Source organism: Cupressus sempervirens, chromosome 1, assembly GCF_028749045.1.
Source record: "Cupressus sempervirens isolate cs-2001-9-10 chromosome 1, ASM2874904v1, whole genome shotgun sequence".
In the NCBI taxonomy this organism is placed as follows: Eukaryota; Viridiplantae; Streptophyta; class Pinopsida; order Cupressales; family Cupressaceae; genus Cupressus; species Cupressus sempervirens.
This window is the reverse complement of record NC_143118.1, coordinates 586588075-586611221: the sequence shown is the minus strand read 5'-3', so window position 1 is coordinate 586611221 and position 23147 is coordinate 586588075. Positions and strand designations below refer to the sequence as shown.

The following is a 23147-nucleotide window of genomic DNA, read 5'->3' as shown; positions in this document are numbered from 1 at the left end:
AGAGGAGAAAAGTTTAGCAGAGCTAGTAGCTAAGTGTGGGCTTGGGAAACAAGAAGGTTGCTTGGTGGCTTGCAAGCACAAGTTTAGATTCTTCTTGGGGTTTTCTATCAAATTGTGGAACTGGGTTAGCTGGTGGTTGGATCTTGCGAGGTCTTGCAGAACTATTATTGTAATTGCTTTGCATTTGGTCGTAACCCCAAAGACCTTACAGTCGGATATGTTGGATGTAAATCTTATGATTCTCTTATGAGAATTGGCATTGCTTTGGATCTAAATCTCTATGTTATTGTTTATATTCCATTGTGGGGTTCATTGTTGGGGGCTAGGACATCTACTTTGGGGATTCTCCTGCCTTACACTGCACCAAGTGGTATCAGAGCAAGTCGATCTTGTGGATTTGTTGCTTTGGGTTTGAGAAGATGTTGGAAAATGCCTCCGAGAAGATTGGACCCTAGGGCGATTGCAGATCTATGTGATGCAATCGAGACTAAGATTTCAGAGAAGATTAGAGCAAATTTCAGATATGAGATGGAGTTGATCAAGAATGATATGGTCGCTGAGATGATGAGAGCTATAGTTTGCCAAGAATGATTATTGATGATGAGAGCTATAGTTTGCCAAGAATGTGGGTACTGAAGATGGTTATGAGGAAGTTGTTGAAGACTTTGAGGTTGTTGGATCTAGTGGTGAAGACAGAGCTGATCGGATGGAGAGACCTATGGAAGACATGTTGATGTCAGTTTTTATACCACATAACATATTAGCAATTGAATATTTGATACGGAGCATCAAATACACAATTCCTCTCTTGAAAAGTTAATTCTCATGGGATATGAGAATAACTCCAATGTTCCTTACACCTGTGGATACTAACTCGGTATATCGATGTGATTTGCTGGTAATCACGTAGGCGGGCTTACGTTATTCATTCGAAGATAACTTGGTCTTTGGTGGAATGATGGTGATAGTGGTTCGATGTGAATGCCAAATGATGTTGATGGAGAAGGTGATGTTGATGGAGGGTGAATGTTCTTATGACTTACGCCTTTCTAACTTTCCTCTTCAAAACTCAAACTCCTAACTACTTGCTATTCTGCTCCTACTCCTGTGAATGGAAAAATTAGCAAATGCACAAGGATTGAATCTAATGAAAGTTAACCAATGGCTCCACCTTCATAGATGCAATGATTCAAAGGAAAATGAACTAGTTTACCACACAAGGCTTCCCAACAAGCCGCTAGGATGCTAGTGGCCTAATTATTGATCCCTATCAAACATCCACTAATGCTACCATGCAACTATCCATCTACTCTTAACCTTGCTTAGCAACTTGAAATGAAATCTATTTTAGCAACTTTAAAGGAAATCTTATTCTAACTAGTGGAAGTAGAAACCATGCAACAATACCAAAGCTCTTAATCACCGTGCAAGTCACAACAATGAGAAATAAAAGCGATTTTGGCATTATCTTATGCAACAATTTTCTCCAACATAACTCCTCGAGTGTTCTCAATCTGGCAGTCAAGGCAACAAACCAAGACTCAACCGTACTCAATCCTCTTTCATCAACCAACTTGGCCCTTTCCAAATATGTCTCTGGTAGCCCAATGAACGCTTGTAGCCTGGGAATAGCTAAATCCTCGACTGGAAAGAAATCCTTCCACTCCTCTTCAAATACTCTAAATTTGTTTCTAACGGTCACTAATGATCGGAATGTCGAGATAAGGGAAGGCAAGAAATTTCGCCCATCTTGGATTGTATCATGGATCCAATGCCTGACTTCATGTGGCTGAGCCGATATCTCTTCTAGGTCGCTCCCATTGTCTTGAGGAAGGGTTGCTTGGTGCAACTATTGGATAGGTTAGCAATCTCTCCAATATTTGTTCTCGACCTCCAACTTTATGATCCTTTCATTTGCCTTCCTCAATCTTTCTCTTATTGAAACTATGCCCTCTTGGATCTCTTCACATTCCTCGTCATCTATGTTTCTTCCCAAGTGATGCTCCACTATCTTGTATTCATGGGCCGCAATCTCATCCAATGCCTTGTTGACTGTTGGTATAGCAATCTGAACCTTTCGGTGACCATCACTATCGCTCCTAATCACCTTTGCCACTGTTTTTGCAATCTGTTTCTGGTTCTTGCTATCACCCTTTTCTATTAGTCCTTGGATGTCTTCAACTGTTCCGGCAGTTACTACCTTGCCTCTGGGCATAAGCATTTGCCTTAACCATAGTGTTGTGGTGCATCTCCCCAAATCTGGATTCGGTTTGACTAACAAAGCATCACCAATGGCCTCAGGTGTCTGACTTATTGCCTCAATATCAATCGGCCCATCTCCTTCTTCACTAGTAACTACCATGTCATCTCCATGTTGATTTTCTAAGAGAGGAGAGTACTCGGTGCTATTATTGTAACCACTTGACTCTGAATCAGAGCTCACTTCTACCGCAGTCCTTTGTTCACTTGTGTTATCTTCTTGGCCTCTAGCCTCAATTATACTTTCCCTTGACGATGTTGCATGCTATCTCTTTGCTGGAGGTTCTGGATGTTCTTTACTTTTCTCAACCTCCAAAGCTCTCTTCTTGCTCCTAACTGTTTCTTGTTGCCAACTACTTCCTTTACCCTTCTATCCGACTAATTCCGCTGGACCCTCTTTTGGCTTCATCTTCTCATAAGTAAGGGGTATCCTTTGACTTTGTAGTTTCCTTAACTTTTCATTATACCACGACTCAGTATGCAAATCTACTGTCCTTATGACTGCTTCCAAGGAAGGATCCTGATGATCATCCCAATCTACTGGATTCAACTCTGTTCCTTCTATTGTATCATAATCTTCTCTCAGCACATCTCCATCATCTTTCAGTTGATCGGGAATAGGCCTCTCCATTTGATATCTCTCATCATGTTCACCAACAACCTTGAGAAAGCTAGCTTTCTCACATGAAAGTCATCCTTGGCATTGGCCCAAAAGTCTTCTATAGTGGGAACATGTTTAAATGCGTTTCCGTGAGATACCTTGATAAGATCATTAGGATCGAATCCTTGCCTTGCTCTGTACCATCCTAGATGATACCATTCCAATTCCTTCTCCGCGGCTATAAAGGTGACACGATTGGGGCAACTATCATTGCCAATTTTGAATGAGAAGGTAATGCCTGTCTTACCTTCGAGTCTCATTATTCTGCCATAATGCTCAAGTTGCCTAGCCAATTTCATCAAAACTACCTTGTCGGGTGGGTATCTTGGAAGTCTCTTGGGACAAACTGTGCTTCTTGCTACTCTAATGTATGTGAATTGCGGAAATTGGATGAACCAACTTCCATACTTCTTTATCTTTGCTTCTGCTTCAGATGAGAGTCTCCTAGCAGGTGTCCCTTGTAATACCCTTATTGTCTTCATGGCAAAGGCGTCACAAAACATTTTGTAATCTTTGTTGTTGTGCAAATAAAGTTGTGGATAGCATTCGTGCACCAAATATTGCCCCGGCCCACTATCAATTTCTCCTAAGGCCTTAAGTCTCGAACTTTTATACAATCTAGCAATTAGGTAAAACAGATAGGATCCCATGTAGAATTGCTTTTGGTTTTGTATGGTTCTAAGTTGCAACTCTAGATTCTCACTTATGATCCTAGCCCAATCAATTCTTCTTTTCCCTTTTTCAATTTCATCAATAAAGAAATACATTCAGTTTTCGAATTGCATACCTTGAGCTAGGCCAATGATCCGGCTAAGAAACACAATGAGATCACCATATTCTGATTTGAAATCCACCACTATGAGCCTCGATGATTTGGTTACTCCTTTTTTTCCCTCGTGTAGCCAATCTTGTTTTAGATGTGTGAAATAAGCTTCCTGGTTATCCTAAAATGATTTGGCTGCCTAATCCATCATCACTACTATCATGCTCTTGTATTGGGGAATGTTACATGCTTTTTCGATTGCATGTCCGCCAATGCTGGCCAACACCCTTTTCCCTCCATAAAAAATGATGGATTTACTGATCAGATCAAACCTAGATGCGCACTCCATAACCAATTTTGAACAAGGCAAGTTAGGAGGAAAAGCTGTTGCATGTACAATTCCACTTCTATTTATCTTCTTTGCCATGGGGGATTGTCATTTCTTTAGTCTGTCCTTTACCTGTATCATATTTACTATACCGACATTGTTATCGATTATTCGCCTCATTTTCGAGAAGAAAGTTGTTTTGAGCATCATATCCTCTTTGTCTTTCTTAGTATTTATTCCTTTATGGTTCTTGCTTACACTAATATCTATCATCCTAAACACTTAATTTTTGCCCCTTCAATCTAAGTGATATGGACTACCCTTATCGATCTCCAACCTTCTTTCTATCGATGGATTCTAAACTTATTTCTGCCTCGCCAAGTCCTATCACTGCAATTATCAATCTCCAATCTTCAACCTAGAGTGGGACTAACACTTATTTTTGCCTCGCCGTTCCCTTAGGATGGACTTCCCAACTTCAACCTAGGGTGGTCTAGCTTATTTCTGCCTCTTCAAATGTCCTATCATGGATTCTACCCTTATCAATCTCCAATCTTCAACCTAAGATGGGATGATGAAGTGGTAGATGATGAATGCAAGAAAAACCAAGAGAAACAAAACTAGATAAGAACAAAAGAGCGAAATCCACTTAAGGACCACTTTCAACTCTAAATGAATTGAATTTACCTTTATCAATGGTCGGGTCTTTTTTTGAATTTCGGATCAGACCTAAGAATTTCAAGCCCCTTACAAATATTGATGCCCTAGCTGAAGAAATCAGAATTTTGGCCACTTGAAATTGCTCGTGTGCAAAAAAAATCAACCTTTAATCACCTATTTCCTTTGCCAAATAATACTATCCAGATCTGATGCAAAATCGCAACTCCTCAAGAAAATCAAATTTCCACAAATTTCGTCTCCACAAAAATCGCAACTCTACAAAATTCGCAGCTCCACAAAATTCACAGCTCTCTATGGAAATCAGACATCAATCAAGAGTCATCTAGGGCAAGGAAAATCAGGTCTGCTTTATAAAAATCGTCGAGAACTGCCCTATAAAAAAAATGCCAAGGAAGAAGAGTTGCTCCGACATGCAAATCTGCCCTTTGCCAAAAATTGTCCAAGGAGGAAGAGCTACTCCAAGCATGGAAGAGGAAGATGGAAGAATGAGGAAACAAGGGGAAGGAGAGGCTTCTTATACCAAATTCACTTGCCTTCCCTAGCTGGCCAATTTGCACCTAGGAGAGGAAAAAAAACAAAAAACATTAATTAGTGCACACTCTAGTCCCAATTAAATGATAAGCCAAAAATTAATTTTGCCACAATGAAATTTGCATTTTTAAATTGCCGGTTAGACCAAAATTGCAAAAATAAAATAAATAAAGCCTTGGAGATGCTAAACATTTTCATTTAATGACGATTTAGTAATTAATATATCATTAAAAATCGGATTTGGCAAGCCGAAATTGATTTTTTCAATTTTAAATTACTAATTTCTTTAAATATTTTAAGATCTTCAAGGTAGATTTAATCCGTTTAATGCCAATTTTTGCAATTGAATCCAAATCGATTTTGCTATGCAATTTTAATTTTTTAACAAAAATAGATCATTTCTCTAGAATCCAAAATCGATTCTACAATTTGATTTCACTATCACAAAATTAAATTATTTTTTTACTGAAAAAATTCAAGATTTTCCAAAAAACGCAAATCAAACAAAAATTTCATTTTTTGAAAATTTCTCAAGTTTATACAATTATATCCAAATTTTCAGAAAAAAATCGTATGAGTACAAAATTTACAATTTTATCTTGCCAAGTGTTGTTCTTTGAAACTTGTTCAGCTAAGGATAACATTAGTCGTTCTGGAAAATCAAGCTTAAAACCGGGTGAAAAATAAATTTAACCTCGTCCCTCTTGACCCGAAGGCGTCCAAGAAGTAAAATTTTCTAAGACAAGAAATTTTTGGACAACTTCAAAAATTATATATCACCGAGGCGATTGAAACAAAGGGGTTCCCCAAAGTTTTGGGTCGATGGTGTGAAAACTTCACAACAAGACAGCGCTAGTTGGTTGGATAGATTTGGAGCTTAGTTGAAGTTGAAGCACAAGCTGGATGCTTCTAATTTCTCAAGTACTTTCAATCCTAAAGACCTGATTGATTGGATTGGTGAGTTGGAAGACTACTTTGAGTTAGAGGATACTGGAGTTCCTAGTGAGGTTGGCACAAACTAAGTTGAAAGGACATGTTGCTTTATGGTGGAAAGAATTGCAAAGAGATAGAAAAGAGGAAAGTGAAATGAAGATCACTAGGTGGAGATTGATGATGACAAAACTAAAGGCTAAGTTCATTCCTGCTGATTATGAACTTGAATTGTTTAAAAGATTGCATAATTTTGAAACAAAAGGATGTCTATAAAAGATTATACGGAGGAGCTCTATAAGTTGACTATTTTGTCTAGACATAGAGAACTTTCTAAAGAAAAGGTGGCAAAATATATTAATGGTTTGAAATTCAATATTCAGGATGAAATTGGCATGTTGAAGATTGATTATGTGGAGGATGCTTAACAGTATGCTCTAAGGACAGAAGAGAAGTTGAAGAGAAGACATCAAGGTAATTCCTAGGGGAAGAACCAACAATGAAGGTAAACAGATTGCTGAGGATCAACCAAAAACCTTTTGAACAGAGGAAAAGAACAGATAGAGGTGCATTTAAGGGTACTTGTTTCAGATGCAGAGAAGGTTGCTGATCTTTTGAATGTTCCTAGAAGGCTGGTGATAAAAGAGTTGTGGTAAATGAGGATGTGGATTCAGTAAATGAGCTTGAAGTGGAGGAGAACTTGTTGGTTCGGCAAGTGTTGCTTGGTAAGAAGGAACTACAACCTTGTCAAAGGAGGAATTTGTTAAGGACTCATTGCAAGTCTGGAGGCAAATGTTGGAATGTAATTGTGGATGGTGGTAAAACTAATAAGCTAGATGCTGAGGAAATGGTTCAGAAACTTGGTTTAAGGAGAATGAGACATCCTTGTCCTTATAGGATCAATTGGCTGCAAGATGAACATGCTTTGGAAGTGAGGAAGCAGTATCTTGTTAATTTTCAGATTGGACAATATGTTGACAAGTGTTGTGTAATATTGTGGACATGAGTAGTTGTCATGTATTACTTGGTAGACCTTGGCAGTATGATCATAGGGTAGTGCATGATTGTGTTAAGGACGTGTTTACTGTTGAGAAGGGTGGCAGGAAGCATTCCTTGATTCCTTTGCAGAATACAGAGCTTGGTAGAAGGAACCTGAGTTTTGGTACAAAAGTTGAGTTGAAGGATTCTCAAAGGGGCAGATATCAGCATGATGCATCGAGGAAGGATGTGAAGCATCAGAGAAAACAGTTAACAGTTGCAGGAAAGGAGTTGCAGAAGTGGAACAAAGGCAAGAGTGCATAAGTGGATAATGTCCATGGAGGACATGCATGTGAAGAACCAATTCCGGGTTTATGCGTTGAATCCCAAAAGATGTTCTTCCAGCTGTTAAGAACATATTTTATTCACACCAAAGGTAGGTATTCAGCAATCCTGTATGCAGGAGCATTGAGCTCAGATTTGTGGACTTATGGTTCGCACAGTTGGGAATGTGTTCAAGGCACATTCGGGAACCTTGTCCTAAGTGTGCATAGTGATTGGAGTAATCATGTTGGAGTAAGAGCCTTTTCGGTGGTTGCTGGTAACGTGTTTCTGATTTATTGGTAGACCTTGGAGATTGTTCCGCGAGCTTTGATCCATGGGATTTGGCTTATGCGCTCTTGGATTTGGATCGTTGGATGGCACGTGGACCTATGTCTAAGAGTGTGTGCTCTTATTTGGTCATAAGAGTTAGTTATTCATTGTAAACTTGGGGTTTGTCCTAGGTATTTAGTTATTTCAAGTATTTAATGTATGTTGCCAAGCTGACTTGTGGCTTGAGAGTTCATTTAATGTAAGTGTTTATTTAATATAACTTGCTAGGCTGACTTGTGGCTTGGTTTAGTATAAGTAGAGGGTCTTGTGGTTTCCTGATTGATTCAGTATTCAATTCAGCATGGAGTATCTGAGAGGAGCAAAGTTTAGCAAAGCTAGTAGCTAAGTATGGGCTTGGGAAACAAAAAGGTTATTTGGTAGCTTGCAAGCACAAGTTTAGATTCTTCTTGGGGTTTTCTACAAGATTGTGGATCTGGGCTAGCTGGTGGTTGGATCTTGTGCAGTCTTGCATAATTGTTATGGTAATTGTTTTGTATTTGGCCGCAACCCAAAAGGCCTTACAATCAAGCATGTTGAATGTAAATCTTATGTTTCTATTATGAGAATTGTCATTGTTTTGGATCTAAATCTTTGTGTTATTGTTTATAGTCCACTGTGTGGTTAATTGTTGGAGGCTAGGACATCTCCCTTGGGAATTCTCCTGCATCAACATGTGAGTGGTAGCAGCACCATGGATGGCAGCCATATAAACTCCATTGGATGGAGTCACTAGAAGCGTTGCTTGAAGGTGTAGCAAAGGCATCCCTAATGAAAGAAGTCTGAAAGAGAATAAAATTAGAGAAATATAGAGGCAAGGCCAAAGATGAATGAAGCAAAAAGCGGAGATTTCACTCAAAAAAAATTGCAGGTCATTGTACCCCATTTCCGAGAGACCTGGAAAACTTTCAAGCTGAGGAGTATGGTGCAGCAGCACCCAAGGTATATGCACACCAAGTGTATAGGGCCACAAAATAATCATATTTGAGTCGAATGAATGTATTTGAAAAATTGGAAGTCTCTTTTAAGTCCACATGAAATTTATTTGTTACAAAGCTGCACAACTTGTCATAGTAGGTCCTGAATGGTCTGAGTTTAATCATATGGTCAAATGTTGTAAAACTGTTCATGAAAGGGTAGCCATGATGTGAAAGGCTATAAAATGTCCATTTAGATGTGTTGTGATAGTTTACACAAGTTTGTTAAGTCACTGGTTGGAAAATGTCCAAAATGACAAAAGTTGCAAAAATTGCAATTTTGCAAAAAGTTGCAAGCAAAATGGGAAGTTGTAAGGTCAGTTGGGTTGTAACTCTCACAAGAAGTTGAAGAGTCCTTAAATAGCATTGTTTTGGTCAAGTTTGAGAAGGAGGCATGTTGGAGGTTTGAAATAAAGTTGTATTCATTCCACCTCTGACTGTCTCTCCAAATCTGCAGATAGGAGGCAGTCACAACAATTTGGCATGGAATGGAGTTGAAGACTCTATGAAAATAAGATGGAAGGCTTGTAAGGCACACTGCCTCCATGTAAATAAATGAAGGTTGTGATTTGTTTGTAAGTTATTTTAATGAAAGACAGTTTTTAGTGAGCATTTTATGACACAGTCACGTTCTCAGACTGATTTTCTTGCTCGCGTGCAATGTAAATGGATCGCATGTACTCATTTAATGATTTAGGGATGAATAGAATGCCATAGTATTGTTTTGGTTCCATCTGGAAACTTGGCCTTGGCTAGAAGTAGAAGATTAAATGGATTCTTTGTAAACTGCTCTCAAACCCTCATTCTCAGACTAGTTGACAGAGGGTTAGAATTTTCTCTTGATTTATCCAATGGAAAAATTTAAAACCTATCTTGTTTTAAAATATGTTCATAGGGCCAAGTGCTAACTATTGGGTTTGGTATTTCATTCAAAGTTTTTGGAAGGAAGAAATGTGATGCCCTAGCGGACAGCATATGTGCATTTTCTGAGCTTTAGACAGTCAATTTGTTTCTTCGTCCATCATTTTGCTTTGGATGAATTGGTCTTGGTTTTTAAGAGTCAATAAAGGTCCAAACATCATTAGAAGACCATGCACAGACTTGCAGAGGTATCAAAGAAGAGATGATATAAAATCTTGAAGTCATAGTACTAATTTTGTAACCATCGAAATGAGTGTTTTAATTGTTAGTGGGATGAAGTTTACTTTGTATTCAGTGACATGGAAGAAGATTTTCATGAATGTGGACACATTTCCTGTACGGTGTAGAAGTCACTCTAGATAGGATAACAAGATGCTATTTACTGTTGTAAACAGTCAAGACTCGAGACAGTGTAAAAGGTCCCTTGAAGCATGTTGTTTTGCTATTTCGCAAGTCGCCTTTATGCAAGCTTGCGAAATAGCAACAAGATTAGCCCTGCAAGTGTAGTTGAAGCCTATGGATATACTGAATCTCTTGGATTTTGAATGCAAAGTCATGGAGTGCTATGCAAAGGTGTGTGTAGACAGTATCACTATTGCAAGCAGCAACTTGTATAACAGAATATGGGAACCGTGAACCAAGTTTCTTGCTTGTTGAATGCATTTTCTACATTGTGAACTAATGATGATTGTAGGTCTCAAGAAGCAATGAAGAATGGAAAAGGTTACATGACAAAAGATGGTGAATTGATAGATGATTGACAGTATGAACTAATAGGTTTGAATCCTAAACTTTGAAACAGTGACTATGTTGTGAAGATGACCTTGAAGTGGACTAGTGTTATTTGTGCATAAGATGTTTGCCAAATCCTAATAATGATCTCATTGACAGTTATGATGGATTATGAACGATAGATAACTAATGTTGTTAATTGCCTCCATAAGATTGATGTTTGGGTCATTGTAGATCCATTCAATTGGTGTTACTATGCCTCTAGGACAGTGAAAATTCATTGAAAGGAGATTGGATCGGTTAGATTCTATGAGATTGTTTGAGTTTCCTAGGCACTCTGCATCACATCTTCCATTGCTTTGCCATCACTATGACTTCTAGAAACCTTTTACCTTTAACATCAAAGATCTAATTTGATTAAATCAATGGTCATGACAAATTTAAGCTTCTCATTTTGCATTTCGAAGATGGCAAAGGTTGATTTCTGTCCAGCCAATGAATTTTTGGATGATCAATCCCTCTCCATAAGTTCTTGATATTAAAAACTTATGCAATAGAAGTGAGGAGTTGCAAAAGCAGTGGTATTAAAGACTGGGAGTTAACTTTGGTAAATCTCACGTTGTTATCTTAAACATTACAAGAATATAGAATTTTGCCGTTCATCACATTAACATAACTGAATTTCCTATCTTCTCTCTTATAACTTCATAACTGTATTTCCTATCTTCTCTCTTGTAACTTCATGGAGGGCATGGAGGACATAACTTCATAAGTAAATTCTCACCATCCTATCATGTGATAGTGATGCCTTATACAAACTGGCACACTTGTAAAGTGTACTTTCTATGCACACCCTATTTATGCCAGTGGGTACCCCAGTTTGATACCTTATACAAGCTAGCACATTTCTTAAGTGAACTTCATATGGAAACACCACTTGTGCCAATGGGTAACCCAGTCTAAATTATCTTTAGAAGAAGATACATATGAAAACAAAAAAGAAATAACCAAGTGGTCAGGAATATAATGACCGAATTCTACGCTGTTTCTAGAATCCTGCCCATCCCATTTCATATAAATAACAAAAATAAAATATCTTTAGAAGAAGATACCTATGAAAACAAAAAAGAAATGACCAAATGTTCAGGAATATAATGACCGAATTCTACGCTGTTTCTAGAATCCTGCCCATCCCATTTCATATAAAGAACAAACATAAAATCCCCGAACCACTACAAAATGAGTTAGTAAAACATAGACCTTCAGCAGATAAGATAAGATAATTTTATTGATGTTCAACAAGAGACCGTGAGGATATAAGGGACTGCCAAGGTACAACAAAAGAGACCAACCAACAGCAGGAACACCAAACAGTGTTCAAGGAAAAGCAGAACAAAAAGCAAAGACAACAACCGGAGGCCGGAAAGACAGCCAGCCACACACTAAATGTCCACCACCCTGGAGAAAAAGCCAAAGACTAGAAGCTAATTTATAGGCTCCATATTTATCAATCGTCCAAAAACTCGAATATTGAAACTTCACCTTTCAAACATGGAAAAATACAACTTTGAAATATTCCATGTCTAATAAATAACATGATACATACCCTCAGGTATTTCAGAAGATTTAGATATGAACTCAACCAACAGGGAGATGAACTCAGCCTGGTCAACAGGGGGACGCAAGAACTCAAAATTCCCTTGCACTATCATACCACGAAGATCTCTGCTCCAAGAAGAGTGGGCTATGAAATTTACAGCTAAGTGTTGCCTTTTTTTATAGATCAAATATTGTTACAATTCACAAATTTTATAAATGATTAAAAGCTGAGTTACTGAGATATTTGCAGTGTTACCCCGGCGCGGGGGTGCGGCGGTGTGGGGGCCGTCGGGATGAGATTCGGGTGCGGGAAAAAAATAGCCCCAATTTGGAGATGGCGGGGGTGCGGCAGTGAGGGAGCGGAGGGGGGGTGGGGGGGTAGGGGACAAGGGGGAGTGGAGGGAGGGGGTTGTAGAGTATATATATAATATATATGAGTGAAAATGCTAATTATGAAATGATACTTCAATATATTATATAACATTAACATAACAAATATAGTTGAATATAATGAATAGAGAAAATTGAAATGTGATTCACAAACCATAAGTTCAAACTTGAAACTTGAAACCTCATAACTATTACTAATGACCATTTAACAAATTAACTTAGTTCAAGTTGCAAGATTCAAAATTCATTCTTCAAATATGATTCTATGAATATCATATATCATAAAGATGCTCATGATGACAATGAGCCGAATAGCATGAAACAATGAAATAATAATAATGTATCATAGCCATATCAAAGTGACTACCCAGGAAGCACCCCGCAAGCACCCAGGAAGCACCCAAGAAGCACCCTGCGAGCAACCAAGAAGCACCCGCACGCCCAAGTACCCTGGAAGCACCCAAGCACTGCGTCCCCCCCGGGTGCTTGACCGGTGCGGCAGCGGGAAAACTCCCGACAGGGGTACTCGGGTGTGTGACGCACCCGCACCGGGTGCACCGAGGTTTTGACCCGGGTTACACTGGATATTTGGTTAAAAGTTAGAAAATTCAGTACCCCATGATTTTGATCATTGGTTTTCCATGATCATGTGCTCCACCGGAACTCATCCCCTACCTTGGTATCCCTGTCCCCATCTCTGAAACATTTCAGGGATTTGGGAAATTGGGAACTTGGGGTTCCTTTGCCTAAGATAGCCCTTTAAACTAGGAGTGATTCAATCTCGAGCTCCTGTTTTGATACAGACCTACCAATTGAATCTTCTAATTAGGGAAAGCCATATATTTTTTATGTCTTTGTGATCTTATTGTTGAAACCTAGAGCATTTTAGCATTTTGTCATGATTCATGTATAATATGCATGCACATTGACAACAAAAGCATTTGAGTTTTCTTAATTTGATTGTCAATGCTCATGTGATATCTCAATTCAAGTCTAATCTTATGTATTAAGCTTCCACAATGTCTATGATTAATGCTTTAACAATTTTATGATATAAATAATTAAAATTTCTCTATTTTTAAATAGCCATTCCCTACCGTGCCCTACTGCACCTTAAAAATTGCCCAAAGTACCCCATATTGGAAACATGTCCCGCCATCCCCTGTGATGCAGAAGCATCCAGAGGTATAAGGGCAATCCTGTGTCGCCCAAAAAAATGTACTTAGACTTAGTTTCTGTTTCATGTGTTTTCATTTTTGGACACCCATTTGGGTCAAATAAAGGTTCCAACTCTCACAGTTCCACTATCAGTGTGTTAGAAAATCCCGAAAAAATAGGAGCATGTAATTGGGGCATCATTTTGGTGAACTAGAAGGTGTGAATTGGCCAGATGAATGTAATTGTAATTTAGAGCATTCCAGAAAAATAATCAGGTCAAAAGGCCCCACGGTTTGAAAGTTATTGTAGTTTTTTGGGTTTTGGAGACCTAAGAATGCTTCAAAGTCAGGTTAGGGGCATTAAATGACCTCGAAAAGAGCCGAAAAATGGGGGACGAGCGAAGCTGGTCCATAGGGCTATAGAGCACTTCGGGAGCTTTCCGAAAATGTAAACAGTTCGTCAATCCGAGCTACGGTTCAAAAGTTATGCCTCCCGGAAGTTCGGTTACCGTTTCTGAATTCTTCTAGATTTGCACCGACTTCTAACGCAGCTTCTGGAACCTTCTATTTGGTCGGTGGATGCCTACTAACACTTTCTAGAATGTACTCCTAGTCCTTAACCCTCCGGGGTCTATTTAAGGAGATTTCTAGCATTGTAAAAGGCAGTTCGGGGTGGAGTTTGAGAGGAGGTACTAAAAGGAGAAATTATCTCCAGATTTATGCTATTGTAAGCCCTTAGGGCATGTTTTGAAGTTTATTTTCCCTGTACTGTTGTATTAGCTTATTTTCTCAGTTAATATAATTTCCCCCTTTTTGTTGTGTCCATTCTGTGCTTGGGTTGTGTCCCCATCAAGTGGTATCAGAGCTGGTTTTCCTGAGTGTGTAGACAGAGCGCCGATTGTGAGGCAGTTTGCACCAGGACTGTGTGGTTGTGGGTTTGAGTTAAGAAGATGCCTCCACGAAGAGAGCGTGGTGGAAGGGCCAAAGCTATTAATCCTGAGGAGGTTAGAACCCTCCAAAGGCAGGTACAAGCATTGCAGGAGGAGCTCCGTAGAGGAACAATTGTGGCTGCAGGTGATGAAAGTCAAGATGACAACGAAGAAGATGAAATTGGACCAGAAGGGGAGTTTGACGGGGAAGTTCTGAATCATGCAGAGGAAAGGCTTTTTAGGGCCATTACTAAGTTTGGGAAAAGACCCACAATTGAAGTGGGTGTATTTTCAGGAAATCTGAAACCAGATGAGTTGATCGATTGGATCAATGAACTGGAAGAATACTTTGAGTATGAGGATATCAGGGACCCAGATAGGGTTAAGTTTGCAAAGGCCAAACTGAAAGGCCATGCAAAAATCTGGTGGCAAGAGGTTCAATTGGAAAGAAACAGAAGAGGAAAGGAGAAGATCACAAGGTGGGATCGCATGGTGGACAAATTGAAGAAGCAATTCATTCCTATGGACTACGACCTTGATTTGTTTAAGAAGATGCATGGGTTAAAGCAAGCAGGAAGATCAGTCCAAGAATATACAGAGGAATTTTACCGACTCTTGATTAGAGCAGGGCATGTAGAAGCAAATAAGGAGAAGGTTGCTCGTTATATCAGTGGGTTGCGACCTAGCATCCAGGAGGAATTAAGTCTGGTAAGAATGACCAGCGTTGAAGAGGCATACCAGTTTGCCCTACGAGTTGAAGAGAAGCTGAATAAAAGGTTGGAAGGAAGACAAAGAGGGCGCGGTCAAGGAGGAAGGGGAAGCGGTAGATCATCTGGAGGCCGCAATGAAACCCAAAAGAAAAATGAAGATGTGGGTACTAGCAAGAACCAGAGGAATGAGGGTTTCAATCGCTCCCATGATCAAGACTTTGGAATTTAGAGAGGAAGAGGTAGAGGACGTGGACAAGGAAGAGGCGGCTTCCATGGTACCTGTTTCCATTGCAATGAAGAAGGTCATCGTGCCTTTGAATGCCCTCAACGACAAGGAAGAACAGATAGGAGAGCTGAGGGCCAAGCTAGGGTTGCTCATGTGGATGAGGATGCACAATCATCACATTCAGAGGATGCAGAAAGAGGAGAGACCTTGGTAAATGAAAGAGTTCTACTAAGTGGTGAGATTGAACCAGGACAACGGAGGAGTTTGTTCCATACCAGATGCAAGTGTGAGGATAAATGTTGTGATGTGATCATTGATGGTGGTAGTACTGATAACTTGGTATCAGAAGAGATGGTCTCTAAGCTGAAGCTCAAGAGGGAGAAACATCCCTAGCCCTATCGGATTGCTTGGGTAAAAGATGATCATAAAGTCCTGGTAACTGAACAATGTTTGGTGAAATTCAAAATTGGGAGTTACCATGATGAAGTTCTCTGTGATGTTATTTCGATGGATGTTTGCCATCTATTGTTGGGTAGACCATGGCAGTTTGATAGACATGCAAGTACATGATGGACATGCAAACACATACTCTCTAACAAAGGATGGAGTTCGCCACAAATTGAAGCCCATGAAAAAGGAAGGTGAAAAGGTATGTAGCAGTGTTAGGATTTGTCTTGTTGATGAAAGAGAGTTTTTAGATGGCATGAAACATCAGCATACGTGCTATGCTTTGATTCCTAGAAAAGATAAAGAAGGTAGTAGTGAAATACCACTTGAAGTTTCAGATTTACTAGGGGAATTTGGAGATATTATCTCTGATAATGTTCTAGATGGATTGCCACCAGTAAGGCAAATTAGTCATCAGATAGATCTGATTCCAGGAGCTGGTTTGCCTAACAAGGTTGCTCACAGGATGACTCCTACTGAAACAGAGGAGCTAAATAGACAGGTTCAGGAGCTGTTGAGGAAGGGCTTGATTCGAGAGAGCCTGAGTCCATGTGCAGTACCTGCAGTACTTGCACCAAAGAAGGATGGAGAGTGGAGGATGTGTACAGATTCTCGAGCTATAAATAGGATAACCATCAAGTACCATTTTCCTTTGCCAATGATGGATGATCTTATGGACTGCTTGAGTGGAGCTCAGTACTTCACAAAGATAGATCTGAAGAGTGGTTATCACCAAATACGGATTCGAGAAGGAGATGAGTGGAAAACAGCCTTCAAGACCAAGGAGGGTCTTTATGAGTGGTTAGTCATGCCCTTTGGATTGACGAACGCCCCAAGCACCTTCATGCGGCTCATGAATGAGGTACTTAAGAAGTTATTGGGAAAATTTGTTATTGTCTATTTGGATGATATTTTAATTTTCAGCAAGACTTTGGAAGAACATTTACTGCATATTCGTAGTGTCCTTGAAAGGCTAAGGGAAGAGAAACTGTTAATTAATCTGAAGAAGTGTATCTTTGCAAAAAGGGAGTTAGTCTATTTCGGGTTTGTTATATCACCTGAAGGTCTCAAAATGGATCCAGAGAAGGTAAAAGCCATCTTGGAATGGCCTACTCCAAGGTCTGCTACTGAGGTAAGATCATTTCATGGTCTGGTTAGTTTTTACAGGAAGTTTATTAAGAATTTCAGTGGCATATGTGCACCCCTAACTGATACAATAAGAGGGGATAGAATAGAGTTCAAATGGACTGCAGGAGCTGCGAGAAGTTTTGAATTGCTGAAGAAGAAGGTGACAGAACAGCCTATGTTGGCACTTCCAAATTTTAGAAAGGTTTTCTAGGTGGATTGTGATGCCAGTGGCAGCGCTATTGGGGCTGTATTAAGCCAAGAAGGTAAGCCTATTGCATATTTTAGTGAAAAATTGAATGATGCAAAGAAGAAGTATTCTGTTTATGATCAAGAGTTCTATGCAATAGTTCAAGCCTTAAAGAAATGGACGCATTATTTATTGCCAAAGGAATTTGTTTTGTATACTGATCATCAAGCATTACAGTACCTAAATAGTCAAGGTAAATTGAATCAGAGGCACATGAAGTGGGTAGAATTCTTGCAGAGCTATACATTTGTGTTGAAGCATATAAGTGGAAAATCTAACAGGGTTGCAGATGCACTAAGTAGGAGACAATTGTTGCTTACAGTAATGTAGGTTGAAGTAGTTGGGTTTGATGAACTCAAGAAATTGTACCCCGAGGATCCTGATTTTGCTGAAGCATGGAAAGCTTGTAAAGAACATGTTGTTGTAGATAGAACCAAGTGGTTAGACTATTTGATTCAGGATGGCATGTTGTTCAAGGGTAGTCAATTGTGCATTCCAAGGAGTTCCATGAGGGAAAATCTGATTAAGGAGAAACACAGTGGAGGGATGGCAGGACATTTTGGTCGAGATAAGACCATTGCCATTCTTAGAGAACATTATTTTTGCCTCAAATTTCACAGGATGTGAAGAAGTTTGTACAGAGTTGTCAGGTTTGTCAAATTGCCAAGGGGTTTAGTCACAATACTGGCCTATATCAGCCATTGCCTATTCCATCAAGGCCATGGGAGGACATAAGTATGGATTTTGTTCTTGGATTGCCAAGGACACAAAGGGGTAATGACTCAGTATTCGTGGTGGTTGATAGGTTCTCCAAAATGGCACATTTCATTCCTTGCCACAAAACTCATGATGCTGTCCATATTGCAGACTTGTTTTTCAAAGAGGTGGTAAGACTACATGGTCTTCCAAGGAGTATAGTTTCTGATAGAGATACTAAATTTGTGGGGTATTTTTGGAGGACATTGTGGAAGAAGTTGAGAACAAACTTGAAATTCAGTTCCACGCATCACCCACAAACTGACGGTCAAACAGAAGTCTGGGCAATTTGCTGAGATGTTTAGTTGGGGATAAGCCCAAGGGATGGGATTTGATTCTACCACAAGCAGAGTTTGCTTACAATAACTCTATAAATAGGAGTACTGGAAAATCACCATTCCAAATTGTATATGGGAATAGCCCAAGGACTGCACCAAAATTGAGGAAGATAGAGCAAGGGGAGAGGACAAGCGTTGAAGCGGAAGAATTTGCTGAACATATCAAGCGTCTAAATGAGGAGGTTCAAGCACACATTACCAAGATGAATCAAGAGTATAAAGCTAGGGCTGATCAAAGGAGAAGACATAAAGAATTCCAAGTAGGGTATCTAGTCATGGTGCACTTACGAAAAGAAAGATTTCCAGCCGGTACTTACAACAAGCTGAAAATGAAGAAATTTGGCCCCTGCAAAATTTTGAAGAAACATGACTCAGGAAATGCATATGAAGTGGAGCTGCCAGATGGTATTCACATTTCTCCCATTTTCAACATTGCAAATTTAACAGAGTATCATGATGATGGTGCAGATGAGGAGCTAGTGTTAGAGCCATGTCCAATTCCTGCTTCTAAGAAGGAGGAGATAGAAGACATTCTAGATCATCGTGTGGGTAGGAGTACCAAAAACAGGCAGTATGAAGAGTATTTGGTCAAATGGAAAGGACGACCGATCGAGGACTCAACTTGGATTTCAGCAGCTGAGGTTTCCCATTTGGGATTTCCTCTACCATTCATAAAGTGACAGGGTCACTTTTCAATCTACCCTGGGTGTCTGATGCAGGAGCATCCAGAGGTATAAGGGCAATCCGGTGTCACCCAAAAAAATGTACTTAGACTTAGTTTCTGTTTCATGTGTTTTCATTTTTGGACACCCATTTGGGTCAAATAAAGGTTTCAACTCTCACAGTTCCACTATCAGTGTGTTAAAAAATCCCGAAAAAATAGGAGCATGTAATTGGGGCATCATTTTGGTGAACTAGAAGGTGTGAATTGGCCAGATGAATGTAATTGTAATTTAAAGCATTCCAGAAAAAGAATCAGGTCAAAAGGCCCCACAGTTTGAAAGTTATTGCAGTTTTTCGAGTTTTGGAGACCTCCTAAAAATGTTTCAAAGTCAGGTTAGGGGCATTAAATGACCTCGAAAAGGGCCGAAAGATGGGGGACGAGCTTCGCTCGTCCATAGGGCTATAGAGCGCTTCGAGAGCTTTTCGAAAATGTAAACGGTTCGTCAATCGGAGCTACGGTTCAAAAGTTATGCCTCCCAGAAGTTCGATTACCGTTTCTAGATTCTTCAAGATTCCGACTTCTAACGCAGCTTTTGGAATCTTCTATTTGGTCGGTGGATGCCTACTAGCACTTTCTAGAATGTACTCCTAGTCCTTAACCCTCCGGGGTCTATTTAAGGAGATTTCTAGCATTGTAAAAGGCAGTTCGGAGTGGAGTTTGAGAGGAGGTACTGAAAGGAGAAATTATCTCCAAATTTATGCTATTGTAAGCCCTTAGGGCATGTTTTGAAGTTTATTTTCTCTGTACTGTTGTACTAGCTTATTTTCTCAGTTAATATAATTTCCCCTTTTCTGTTGTGTCCATTCTGTGCTTGGGTTGTGTCCCCATCACCCTGCCATCCATGTCCCCAAAACTTGGAGCATAGTGATACACATACCTCAATCCTTTTTGGAATAGTAGTGAACCAGATAATTTGAGGCATTTCTACAACAAATCCTCTAAACAATGCTGTAAATATTAAAAAACAAAGAATGCATGTGACTCAGCCTTAAAGCCATTTTGCCTATTTTGCGCTTTACACTCTATATACACTCATCTGAACTTAGCTGAGAAATAGTGGGTCTTTTTAACTTGACTCTCATCGCAAATACAAAAAAGCATTACAACAAAATTTCAGGCATAGAGATTCATCATTGCCTAACAAATACCACTGGCAAATGTGCAAGGCTTTACTAGAAATCCCAAGAGATGGTTCACAAAAATCACCATAACACGCCTGGCAATTATGGCATTCATACTTATATCTATTGTGATCATAAAATGACATGTTTTGTGATTATCCTGAAATTTGCACTATCACCTATGCCAGGAAAACTTGTGTCCTGCTTTTTCCTACTATTAGAAAACTCGTCCAAAAAAAATTGGTCATACTACCACTGTAACGCTGTTAACACCATAACTAACAAAATCGATTGTCCCAGACCAAAAGAGTAACAAAAAACAACTCTAAACAGATAGCCCCTGTAAACTTTAAGGCAGAGAAAATGCCATGATGATGATCATGCGAGTTAAAGGCATACAAAGCATGATGTCTATGCCAACTTCTGGGTGTAGTTCCCCGGGAGTTTTGATGAAAAATAGATTCCTCATACATGGATTCAAAATTTATTTCTGTTTGTTCTGACGTGGTGAGGCCGAGGGCTCCCTGGGTAATCACAGTGACGCGTGGATTTAATCTAAGAATCAATTATCATAATCTTGATGAAAAGGGTGTAAGTTAAATGCTACTCCACTCCAAACTAGCAAGATTTTAAGTGGTAATTTATCTGTCAATATGCAATCTCGTGGTTATAGGGTTTAAAGAGCAGAAACATGAACTGTGGAAAAAATATTGCAGTAATGGGTGCAAATTAAAAGCCCATTGAGACATCCTAGATTCAGAATTTAAAATTGAAATACCAAATCTGATAAAGGTATAATGCAAATTTTATGAAACCTAGTTAAGGGCAAGAAATCTATACCTGTGAGAACGAACTTCAACACCAGAATTTTTATTGGAGAAGACATCATTAGTCACAGGCTTCTTCCTCGCACGGTGTAAATCGGCATTATCAGAGGCACCTTCCTTCGCACGTTTTGCTTCCTCCTGCGTATTATAGAGCTGAGCCCTCAGTTCAACTATTGATGACACGCCCACTCCTTCTATAGCCTTCTGCCTTTTGGGTAGAGTGGCTGATTCTGTAAGCCATCCCAGTGATTGTACTCTCTTTGTTAAATTATTATTCGATTCACCCATCATGGGTATTGTAGATTATTAGGATATCGGAACTTCAATAGGTTCACTGAAATTCAATGGCTTCGATTCAAGTTCTCTTCTATTAAATCTATTAAATCCAGATTGCATCTCATATCAAGAATTAAATTGAAAAACAGAGATACGCGGGAGCTCCGTGGAATATAGGAAGGAATGGGCCGCCCCGGAATGGCTGGATTTTCCCTCGAACAGTTTTAATTTCTAAATGCTTTTAACTCGCAAGAATTTATTTTAATAATTACTAGCACTTGTAATTAAGTGGATAAAATATTTTTATGAATATTATCATTGTATGAAATTGAATAGAGCATTAAAGAGTCTAACATAATTTTATTATGATATATAAGATTTTTAGTCATGAAATAATAACAAGTGCCACATAGTGACATGTATTTGCCTAAAGTTCTAATAGTTGAAAGTTAAAAATTTAATAGTTAGAAAGCAATAATTGTGATAATATTAATAGTATTTAATCTAATTAACATTTCATATTAATGTAATGTTATTATTATAATACAAATTATTTTATATGTTTTATTGTTAGTTATAATATGTTTTATTGTCAGTTATAATAGTATTGTTAGTTATAATAGTAAGAATATCAATAGAGTAGTAAGACTCAAAATACCAAGTAAAATAAATTGATGATTTTAGAAATTAAAAATCATACATAAACATTAAAATTTAAAATTGAAATAGGAAGAATTTTAATTATTATTGAATTTAAACCTTATCAGGGAAATGCTAGAAAAGAATTGGTAGCTCTAAGGTAGAAAAATCAAATATGAAATTTATCATATGTTATTATATTGGTTTTAAACTTCAATAAATATTTCATTCGAAAATTTTGGGTAGTGGTTCCGACAAATCCGCTCCTATAACACCCCAAATATATGAGCCAATCAAATTGTAAGAAAATATTTTTTATGATTTTCAAAGTTAAAAATCATACGTTTAAACATTACAAAATTCAAAACTTAAACTTGAAAGTAGAAATACTTGCATTTGATTGGTTGAAGTAGAAAAGAATAATCACTAGTTATAGATAACTGATTACAATAGTATATTGCCTACGGCAAATACAATAAAGTTTATTTTGAAGCTGAATAGTAGTGTATTAATATAATTGTATATTTCCATTAGAAACATGCATAATGTTTTATAGAAACATTGTATGTAAGTAAAAGTAAGTGTGCAAAATTGGATAGTACAATGTTTTTGTCTCTTCATTGCAACTAGTGAACATGTAAAATAGAAGTAGATTAAATTGTCAATAAACAAATAACATTCTTAATTCAAACAATTGAAGAAATGAAAAGTATATTGATTTTTAAATATAACTAATACCATGACTATCGTCGTCGTCACTGGATGTCCCATGCCCCACGCTCATACCATAACATTATCAGTCCATCTCTTGGTCACTTCTATCATCTCTTGGTCACTTAGGTCAGTATAATTAGTATAATTAATAATAGTTGTCAAATCATCACATAATTTTGAAAAATGATTCATTGTGAATGTTCTTATAAAAAATTTAGTTCAAAATTAATGGGACTAGAGTTAAATATAATATGAGTCAAATTTAATAACTTATCATATGTTAAAATTTATTTATAGTATATTATTTTTAGTTGGTGTATTTTAAATCTTAAATTTATATAAATTGTAACATTTTTTTGATATTTAGAAATTGTTACAGTTCATAAAAATCACATATAATATTTAGAATGTTAATAGAAGATAGAGATTAAAAAAGCTAGATAAAATTCATTATATTCATAAATCAAATCTATTTAAATTTAGTAGTAAAAATACCTTAATTAATAT

General features: G+C 38.2%; 1 protein-coding gene across 1 annotated transcript in view; it reads right to left on the bottom strand.

Annotated features, from left to right (window-relative positions):
* Window positions 1–21518, bottom strand: part of LOC149578777 (uncharacterized protein At4g18257-like) — a 41615-nt gene extending 20097 nt beyond the window's left edge. The window contains exon 1 of the mRNA XM_089831526.1: window positions 21025–21518. Within this exon, the coding sequence (XP_089687652.1) occupies window positions 21025–21302 (278 nt within the window). The 5' untranslated portion in view covers window positions 21303–21518. The remainder of the gene's footprint in view (window positions 1–21024) is intronic.
* Window positions 21519–23147: the final 1629 nt, after the last annotated feature.